Source organism: Megascapheus bottae, chromosome X (assembly GCF_031878675.1).
Source record: "Megascapheus bottae isolate mThoBot1 chromosome X, mThoBot2.hap1, whole genome shotgun sequence".
NCBI lineage: Eukaryota > Metazoa > Chordata > Mammalia > Rodentia > Geomyidae > Megascapheus > Megascapheus bottae.
This window is the reverse complement of record NC_143547.1, coordinates 35,867,511-35,877,511: the sequence shown is the minus strand read 5'-3', so window position 1 is coordinate 35,877,511 and position 10,001 is coordinate 35,867,511. Positions and strand designations below refer to the sequence as shown.

At 49.0% G+C, this 10,001-nt stretch overlaps 1 protein-coding gene and 1 non-coding gene across 2 annotated transcripts; both read left to right on the top strand.

Moving 5' to 3' along the window:
- The first annotated feature begins 63 nt into the window (after positions 1–63).
- Maged2 (MAGE family member D2) lies at positions 64–8,721 on the top strand. Its single transcript, XM_090326039.1, has 13 exons — positions 64–147; positions 1,646–1,732; positions 2,168–2,659; positions 3,438–3,746; positions 3,864–3,927; positions 4,187–4,266; positions 4,954–5,048; positions 5,818–5,897; positions 5,998–6,040; positions 6,343–6,405; positions 7,485–7,599; positions 7,979–8,419; positions 8,591–8,721. The coding sequence occupies exons 2-12, from the start codon at positions 1,688–1,690 to the stop codon at positions 8,411–8,413; spliced, it is 1,821 nt and encodes a 606-aa protein (XP_090182165.1). The 5' UTR covers positions 64–147; positions 1,646–1,687; the 3' UTR covers positions 8,414–8,419; positions 8,591–8,721.
- On the top strand, positions 7,162–7,290 carry LOC150040842 (small nucleolar RNA SNORA11). Its single transcript, XR_016533915.1, has one exon. It is a non-coding gene; the product is annotated as a small nucleolar RNA SNORA11 (small nucleolar RNA).
- Positions 8,722–10,001: the final 1,280 nt, after the last annotated feature.

Genomic DNA, 10,001 nt, shown 5'->3' with positions numbered 1-10,001 from the left:
ACCCCCGAGGAAAGCGAGGGGGGGTAGCAGGGGGCTGCGGAAAGGGGCTGGGCTGGGCCAGGCTGTCTGCAGCGCTAGTCCAGCAGGCTGAGACTTCGAGAGGGACTGAGAGAGAGCAGACGCCTCCGGGACTCGCTCGAGGACAAGGTGAGGGGAGTTGAGATTGGGGTTTCTTGGGAGCCAGACACTGGTTCTAAGTCCTTGGAACTCACAGTCAGGTAGGTGGGCATTTCTTTCTGCACCACTTCAGCTGGAGTAGAGGTGACCGGAGTGGGGTGTAAGCAGTGAAGACGACTGAGAAAGTAGACAGTATACGACCTGGACAGTAGAGAGTAACGGAGGAAGAGGAAAACAAAACAGGGAACGGCGCATGTTAGGTGTGGGACAGGGAATACGAAGGAAGAGGGGGGAATATTGGGAGGGGAGGGGAGCTCCAGAGTGGAGACTAGTGGATGTAGAGAGGGGTCGAGCAATACTGGGGGGACAGCATGCACAGGTAATAGAGACGAAGGTGGAAGGAATGGGAAGAGGAATTCTGCAGAGCAAATAGGAAATGCGATGGGGGAATAGGGAGTAGGGAGCCAAGTAGAGGGAATAGGGAGGGGGCATTAGGAATGAGGAGCAAGGAGGGGGAGGGGCAGACTAGCTGGGACAGAGGCCCCCTAGGGAGGCGGAAAGGGGCGGGACCACTTCCGGCCCAGAGCGGGGAGGGCAGCCTTGGAGTTTCGGAGGGGCTTGTAGAGAGTGGACACACTCAGAACTTGGACGTGGACGAGGTGAGCAGCAGGGCTGGGCTTTGGATGAGAGCCCGTTAGGGGTCGGTCTCACCCTCTGGGATCTGGAGAAAAATCTGCTCTACGGATCAGATCATACTGGATCTAACTGGCTGAAAAGGGAAAAGATCAGACCCCTTTGGGCTGAGCCCAGGATGGAATCACTAGTTCAACACTGAGTTGAGGAGGGGGTGTTGTAAGGAAGGGGAGGAACCAAGATGCGTTCTGCCGTTTGGAAAGGGGGCGTGTTAAGAAAAAGGGCGGGACCTGGAGGCTGGGTGGACTTCGTAGGGTTGATGTGAGAAGGGGAGGGGCCTGGACCGCCCGACGCGCTGCGGCACTTTGGAAGGGAGGTTTGTTGGGGAGGGGGTGGGACAGAGTGGCACTGCGGACCTGGAGAGGGGTGTGTGTTGGCACTGGGTACTGAACTGAGATCGTGACCATTGCGCATGCGGATTTTGTATCGCTAGAAAGGGGCGTGTTAAGAAGGGCCAGATCCCAGACGGGGCCCGCTGCCGTATGCGCATGTGCACGGTGGACATCAAAGAAAGGGCTTGTATTGGGAAAGCAGGCGGAGCTGAATGGGTCCTGCAGCTTGGGCGCATGCGCACTATCGACCTGCGTCTGGGGGGGCTGCACTGGGAAAAGGGGCGGGGTCCTCAGTGCTGCCGCGCTGGCACATCTTCCTGGAGAAGGGGAGGGTGCGGCAGCAGGGAATTAGGACCTAGACGTTTTGGATTTCTGTGTCTGAGAACCGAGTTGTTGGGGGTGGGGGAGGGGTTGGGGATTGGGGCCCGAGGGAAGGTGAGGATCAGCTTCCAGGGAGCACAGGGGAGAGGAGGTTATTCATTGGGCTCTCCACTTGATCCCAGGCCTTCTCTTCAGGATCAGCTCTTGCCAGGCCAACTTCAGACATGTCTGATACAAGCGAGAGTGGTGCGGGTCCAACTAGCTTCCAGGTAAGACCTGTTTCTTTCCTCTCTCTCTCTCTCTCTCTCTCTCTCTCTCTCTCTCTCTCTCTCTCTCTCTCTCTCTCTCTCCCTCCCTCCCTCCCTCCCTCCCTCCCTCTCTCTCTCTCTCCAGCCCCTGTTGCTTCTTCATATCCCTTGGCGCTTCCCCTCCCATCCTTGTCCTCCACCTACTCCTTGCCTGGGTGCCCACTCCCCTCCATGGAGGGCAGGAGAGGAGGAGAGGGGGAAGGAAGACTGAGTGGGCGGGTCCTTGTTTTGCTACTTGTTCTTGGTCAGAGGCATGGGAGGTCTTGTTGGCCAGACCCAGATAGTCAGACCATAATGCAGCACGGGTCAGAGAAGTGTAGTCTTGGAATCTTGGGGCATTTTGCTTCGTTGGGTGTGGAGAGAAGGTCAGTGAGTTTTCCCTGCTTACTTTTGCAGGCTAAAGCTTCTGAAAAGGGCAGTGGCTCCAGGATGCCTACCCTGTTGACCGTGACCCAGAATACAGAAGTCCCAGAGATACCAAAGGCCTCAAAGGCTCCAGAGGTCTCAGGGGCTAGGAAGGTCTCAAAAGCCTCAGGGGGCTCAAAGGCCACAAAAGTCGCAAAGGCCATAGAGTCTCCAAAGGCAGCTACCACCAAGGCCTCATCTACTACACAGCTGACTGATACCCAGGTTCTTGTAACTGCAAGTAAGAGCCCAGCAGCTGACAGCAAGGCCCGGAAGGCTGACCTGAAAGCTGTGACAACACCTGCCACTGAGACCAAAAAGGTCAGCTGTGTGGCTGATTCGAAAGCCAATACAAAGATCCCGGAGACTGAGGCTACTGCCTCTCAGGCTCCAGAAAATGAACCTGAGCCTGAGGGTGCAGCTGCCCAGGTTCAGGAGAATCAGGATACTCGGCCCAAGGTCAAGGCCAAGAAGTCCCGAAAGGTAAGACCTCTGTGATCATTACCCTTGCTTTACTAGTCCTAACACTTGGGCTATTTGTTCTGCAAATATTTAGAAAGATCCCTGTGCTTATCCTGGTCACTAGGGACACAGAGGAATGTGATAGAATTCCTGTCTGCAGAGAGCTCACAGACTGCTGGGAGATGAGATAGCAATATACATAGCTGCAATCTGAATGCGATACCCTTTATATTTACATAGTAGCTGCCTGTGTGCTAGGCCTTAAGTGAGGCACGTTCATATAGGTTATCTGATTAAAACAAAAATAACTTGAAGTCTCAGTCGATTTTTGTGCCATTCCTAGGGCTTGAACTCTTGGTCTGAGCATGATGCCTTAGCATTTCCAATCAAGTCTAGTGCTCTACCACTTGAGCCCACCTTTTACTTCCTGTGTACTGGTGATTAATTGGAAATAAGAAAGGCTCTTACAGACTTTCCTACCTGGGCTGACTTCGAACTGCAAAATCTTTAGATCTTCGTCTCCTGAGTAAGCTCAGACTGTAGATTCAAGCCACTATTGCCTTGCTTAAAAATCTGTTTTGTAGAGAAGGAAGCTGAATCTCAGAGAGGTGAGTGATTTGTCTAGAGAGGTCAAAACACAGTCACTGCTGGTGAAACTGTGGAAATTAGTGAGAAACAAACCCAAGACTCAGCATAGTCAGTATTTAGAGAATCTGGCTATTAAGAGGATTAAAGCAGGATTGCTGAAAGAACTACCTGCTTCTTCTGATGATGTTGAGCTTCCTCTCTGTTGATGCAGGTGAAGCATCTGGATGGGGAAGCGGATGGCAGCAGTGAGCAGAATCAGGATTCTGGGACTACCGGTGGCCATAGGGTCTCAAAGGCCCTGATGGCCTCAATGGCCCGCAGGGCTTCTAGGGGGCCTATAGCCTTTTGGGCTAGAAGAGCATCAAGGACTCGATTGGCTGCGTGGGCCAGGAGAGCCTTGCTCTCCCTCAGATCACCCAAAGCTCGCAGGGGCAAAGCCCGCCGTAGAGCTGCCAAGCTCCAGTCATCCCAAGAGCCTGAAGCACCACCACCCCGAGATGTGGCCCTTTTGCAAGGAAGGGTAAGAACTATATCCTTAATATTGTGCCTTTGCTACTGCCTTGCGTGCCATCTTCTCTGTCGTTTCCTACTTTTCAGCAAATTTATTTGTTCTTTTCACCTTTTCTTCCTCTCTCAGGCAAATGATTTGGTGAAGTATCTCTTGGCTAAAGACCAGACAAAGATTCCCATCAAGCGTTCAGGTAGAGTTCTACTAACTCTTTGCCCCAGCCCCTGCTTTGCCCTCGTTGCCCTTTAGATGGATGTTTGGGGTAGCCCTTCACTCTTACGCTCCTGTCTCCTTCCCCAACGTTCTATTTTGGCAGTATTAGCATCTCCACTGATCAGCCCAGAACCTGATCAAGCTACCTGTGGCTTGGATGACAAAGGGTCTAGAGCTTGGGCACAGGGGTCACATGGCATCTCTTTAGCCCAAATGTTTGCAACACTCTCCCCTTGCAGACATGCTGAAGGACATCATCAAAGAATACACTGATGTGTATCCTGAAATCATTGAACGAGCAGGCTATTCCTTGGAGAAGGTGATGGGGCAGCCCTGGGGGATGGGCGCACTGGGGAAACCATGAATGAAACAAAAGTATACAGTGGCCCTTTATGAGGAACCATTGAAGCTTACTAATATAGTACCAATGCTGTGCATGTGGGTACACAGTGGCCTAGAGAATAGTATGTGGACCAGCCATGGGTCACATAGAAGTCAGTGGTGAAAACATCTCAGACCTAAGCTCCCAACTTATGGCTTCTGTCTGCTGCTGCACACATCCTCTCCAGTGTTTCATTTTTTTTTGCCAGTCCTGGGTCTTGAACTCAGGGCCTGAGCACTGTCCTTGGGCTTTCTCAAGGCTGGAGCTCTACCACTTGAGCTGCAGCACCACTTCCAACTTTTTCTGTGTATGTGGTACCAGGGAATTGAACCCAGGTCTTGGTGCATGCTAGGCAAGCAGTCTGTCACTAAGCCAAACTCCTGGCTTCTCCTGTGTTCACTTCCATGTCTCCCTAGATTTCCTGTAAACACAAAGTTGATGCTGATGACAATCATATGCTTGTCATGCGTTTACTGTGTACCAAGTACTTAGCTTCATGCTGTATACACAGTCACACTGACTCTTCATACATGCAAAACCCTTAGGTACATGGGGAGCTGCAGGATGCCCAGGAAGCTCATGAAAGCCTAATCTGATCTCACAAGCTATTCTCTCCATTCACAGGTATTTGGAATTCAATTGAAAGAAATTGATAAGAATGACCACTTGTACATTCTTCTCAGCACCTTAGAGCCTACTGATGCAGGCATACTGGGAACGTAAGCTGAGAAAGTGTTGGGGTGGGAGGGGGGACTTCCGCTTTTATCCATACCAATAATTCTCCTTTCCCTCTCCTCCTGCCTCCTCTTAGAAGGTCAGGAAAGTCAGGGCCTATAAAAACCCCTGCCCTAGTTCTTGCACATGGCTCAAACCCTGTATGTTGTAGCAGTGCCTGATTATGATTGGTTAAAGGATGCAGAAGCCTGGGATGGGGCATTCCTGCCATCAGGCTTCTCTCCTCTCCAGAAGCTTTGAAGGCAAGGATGCCTGTTGTTACTTGTCTCTTTCTGTCAAGTGAATCACTTGGCCTTGGTAGAGTGGAGCTCAAAGGGAAGAGAGCATGTGTGTGTGTGTGTGTGTGTGTGTGTGTGTGTGTGTGTGTGTGTGTGTGTGTGTGTGTGTGTGTGTTTGTACTCTGAGGCATACTAGTGTCACTAAGGCTCTGACTTGAAGTCTGTCAGACCTGTGGGCTCTGGGAAAGCAAGGATTCACATTGACTGGGTGCTTGTGTTATATCTGGTTAACCTGCATTCTTCCATTTTCTTGACAACAACCCCTGTATAGAATTAGGATATGCTTTCCCTGCTACTGAATCAGAGACCTTGGCTCCAGAGTCTTCAGTCTTTTGCCTTAGGTCACAGGGAATTGGAAACATAGGCTGGGTTGATTTCTCCCACATCTGAGGACACTGAACAGGGCTCGTGAACTGGCTGGTGTATCTTGGAGATGGCTCCTAGATATAAACGTTCTATCCTATTGTTCCCTTAGGACCAAGGACTCACCCAAACTGGGTCTCCTCATGGTGCTCTTGAGCATCATCTTCATGAATGGAAATCGCTCCAGTGAGGGTGAGTGGCTGGGCATGCAGCTGAATGGGAAACCATGGCTGAAAATCCATGTGTTCATTTTCTGTCCCTGTCTTCTCTTGCCCCCCCTCATCCCTTGCAGCTGTCATCTGGGAGGTGCTGCGCAAGTTGGGGCTGCGCCCTGGGTATGATTGTGCTCTTTCTGCGTTCGCTGTCCGTGTTGTCCTTTGGCAAGAGAGGATGGTCTCACGAAGAGAGGATGGTCTGATGGAGTTGGTGGGGGGTTGGGCTGATTTAGATGCCCCAGGGTTCTGATTTAGGTGAATTAGGGCAAGGTTCTGAATTCTCTCTTCCCCTCTGGCTATCTCTTGAGCTTCCCTATGTTGGAAACTTCTTTTCCATCTTGGAAATGCATAGGTCTACACATGGGAAATCCCACAGTTCCAACTATACTTATTTGTACTTTTTCTCTCTTTTTGGCTCTCAGGATACATCACTCACTCTTTGGGGATGTGAAGAAGCTCATTACTGATGAGTTTGTGAAACAGAAGTAAGTGTGTTTGGTATTGGTCTATTGCAGGTATTTTACCTGTTTCAAAACTGAATGATGAAGCCATAATGCACATATGGATGCAGTAGGTTATTTCCAGGATGATGATAGATCAGGTGTAGTGCCTCTGTTATATCAACTCTCCCCTTGGGTCTTCAGTACCATTCTGCAGGGAGAGGAATTACTGTCATCAGCATTGGAAAACTGACATTCAGTGGGGTAAAGTCATTTGCTCATTTACACAGATAGTAAATGAAAGAGCTGTGTTTAGGATGTGGCTTCAATGACTGGGTTGTTCTCTGTGCTAACCAGAGCTTCATAGGAATTAATTTCCATAAAATTTCTCTAGAACAGGCCAGGTTTTGTCCTTGGGATGTGACCTATATATCTTGACTTCATTTTTCTAACTAGCTTGTATAAGATTACCCATCTATCTTTTACACTTGGGGGCTTAGGTCTCTGGGAAGGAATATTTGAGCTTTGCTCTCAGCTGTAAAAGACTCATTCTGGCCTGGAGTTGACCTCCTGACCAGGTCCACCTTATTGTTTGTCTCTGGAGAACTTATGAACACTCACATAGACAATTACAGGTTTTTTTGAACACACATATATGTTCATGTACACACATCAGTGATATGCATGGATCATGCTACTCTTGGTTGGTTGGCTGTTTCTTTCCTTATGGTGCTGTTGGGAATTTTCTATACTGCATCTTCCCAGTGCTCAGCCAGGCCTCCTTTATGTCCCCTTTGTACTGGGATGTGCTCAGGACAGGGAAGCTGAAGACTAGCTCCTGTGTTTACAACATACCCAGCAGGATTCTGGGGTAGTTGTAGTGAGGGGCACAACACTTGTGGCCTCCTTATAAGCAAGTAACCTATAGGTATCCCCTCTGCATCTCCAAATGGCTTTTAAGTAGGGCCCCTGGGAGAGGGCTCAATATTGTTTGTGAGGAGAATATTTAGTTGGAATATTCTGTTGGAGAATTGCCAGCCAGAGCCTCTCTGAACCAAGCATAGTGGAGCTATGATTGGACTCTTTATTCCTAGAAATAAAGACGTTTATCCTCTCTTTTTAAGGTACCTGGACTATGCCCGAGTCCCCAATAGCAATCCCCCAGAATATGAGTTCTTCTGGGGCCTGCGCTCATACTATGAGACCAGCAAGATGAAAGTCCTCAAATTTGCTTGCAAGGTAATTGGAAAGTTGCATGAACTTGGCATAGGAAGAGCATGTGGTATGTCCAGGCTGAGGTAGTCGGTGCTGATCAGCCTGCAGTTCATATCGAACATTCTAAGACCTCTCTTAGTTGTCAAAAGACTATGGCAGACACTTTGTCTGCATCATTTCATCCTTCCCACTGATAATGACATCACCCTATATTACAGGAGAGAAAACTGAGGCCCAGAAGGGGTTGCTAAGTGACATGCTGAAATAACACAACTAAGGGTCAGTGTAGGGATGGAGCAGTATGTGCAGAACTCCATACAGAATGTGGAAAAGTGCCTAGCAAAGAGTAGGTGCCTAATCGTATGAGTAGGATCCCCTCTAATGGTTGTTATTCCCACTTCAGGTACAGAAGAAGGATCCCAAGGAGTGGGCAGCTCAGTACCGTGAGGCGATGGAAGCAGATTTGAAGGCTGCAGCTGAGGCTGCAGCTGAGGCCAAAGCAAGGGCTGAGATTCGAGCTCGAATGGGTATCGGGCTTGGTTCTGAGAATGCTGCTGGGCCCTGCAACTGGGATGAAGCTGACATTGGACCCTGGGCCAAAGCCCGGATCCAGTCAGGAGCTGAAGCTAAAGCCAAAGCCCAAGAGAGTGGTGGTCCAAATGCCAGCGCCAGTACCGCTGCCGGTACCAGTACCAGTACTGGTGCCAGTGCCAGTGGTGGCTTCACTGCCAACAACAGCCTGAGCGCCACTCTCACATTTGGGCTCTTCACTGGCCTAGGTGGAGCTGGTGCCAGTAGCAGTGGCAGCTCTGGTGCCTGTGGATTCTCCTACAAGTGAGATCAGGTATCTGCCTTGGTGATGATGGAGCTGTCTGGAATTTGTGGGGATGGGAGGAAAAACTGAAGCCTGTGTTGGATAATAATAGGGACAGTGTGCAAAGATACTGCTTTTGGCATTTTATTCCTTCCTCTTTCGTGGCTATCAATTGACATTCTCTTTTACTTGTGTTTGCAGGTACTGGTAATCTCAGCAGTCTTTCTCTTCAAGCCAGGGTGCACCCTCAAAAACATACTCAATACAGCACTCTAGGCAGCCACTATCAATCATTGAACTTAACACTCTGCATTAAATCTATTTGCCATTTCTGAGTTCATTTCTGTTTGTTTTTTTGTTTCTGTTGATATTAGGGATTTTGTGGGGGGGGTGGGCGACACTTTTTTTCTATCACTTTTTAACAGGAATTGGGGAAAGTTTCCATCTGGGTCAATGCTCTATATCACGCACTGCTGTCCTTGACCCTATGGTGGTGGTGTATTCCTGGGAGCAAGATTAGCCCAGTTCTCTGGGCTAGGTTGGACCCCATTGCTAGCCTTCAGGGCAAGTAGGCTTTTTTGAGGTGGTAGAGTCACCCTTGGAAGAGTCCCAAAGGAAGCAAGTTTGGAGCAGAGTACAGAGGTAGAGGAAACTGGACATTATATGTTGACAATTCTTTTGGGTAATATGGATGAAGCGAGTAAGAGGTAGGTAGTTAAGAAAAGGAACAGGAACAAAGGAAGATTTTCATGGGGAAAGAGTATATGGCTTGTAGAGAAGGAACCAATGGGAATGGAGAAGCCCCTAGTCCCTGAGGAGGTGAGAGGGAATGGAGAGTAATACATGGAAAAGGGCATTGTCTAGACAAGACTTTAAGAGGGGACTATAGAAATATATATGGAGTGCTGTAAGGCATGACAGGCTTAGAAAGAACGAGAGAATGTGAGATAAATTTATGGGGTGGTGTTGGCAGATAGAAGTCTGAATGAAGACCATGAATGGGAAGTAGCATTAAGTAAGTATGCTGGGTGGATACTGCATGGCTGACAGCATCACACATTATCTTGGGAAGGGTCAGGAGAAAACTGGAAGTTTGAACTGGGGGATGAAAATGTCCAAGCAATGAGTGGTTGAAGGAACAAAGATGGACAATCAGATCATCTAAATGATGGCAGGAGTTGGCATTGAGTGGATTATGAGTCAAGTACCAAAGTCCTGTGACTGAAGCAGGCAGTGTTCTCCAAAGTACACTGCCCGCTGAGGGACAGGGCTCTTAAGCTATCGGAAACGCATTTCTATATTGGGGTGATACTGCCCTGCACCCTTAGGAAGCCCTCATCATTTCAATTCTACATCACCAGGTTCTTAATCACTGAGCTAGTCTAATGAACAATGAGGCCCTTATCATGGGCACCTTTTCCTTCTTCTTGACTCAAGAAGCAAAGGAGAAATGTTAATTGCTTAAGAAATAGGTTTTGAGGGCCGGGAGTTTGGCCTAGGGGTAGAGTGCTTGCCTAACAGGCACGAAGATTCAAGTTTGATTCCTTGGTACCATACATAGGAAAAGCCAGAAGTGGTGCTGTGGCGCAAGTGGTAGAGCTCTACCTTTGAA

What these genes read in the sequence shown, in the direction of transcription:
- Maged2 (XM_090326039.1), top strand. Translation starts at nt 1,688, where the DNA reads ATGTCTGATACAAGCGAGAGTGGTGCGGGTCCAACTAGCTTCCAG. An exon ending in TGGAAATCGCTCCAGTGAGG is followed by an intron (nt 5,898 to 5,997) that starts GTGAGTGGCTGG and finishes CATCCCTTGCAG; the next exon opens with CTGTCATCTGGGAGGTGCTG. An exon ending in GATGAGTTTGTGAAACAGAA is followed by an intron (nt 6,406 to 7,484) that starts GTAAGTGTGTTT and finishes TCTCTTTTTAAG; the next exon opens with GTACCTGGACTATGCCCGAG.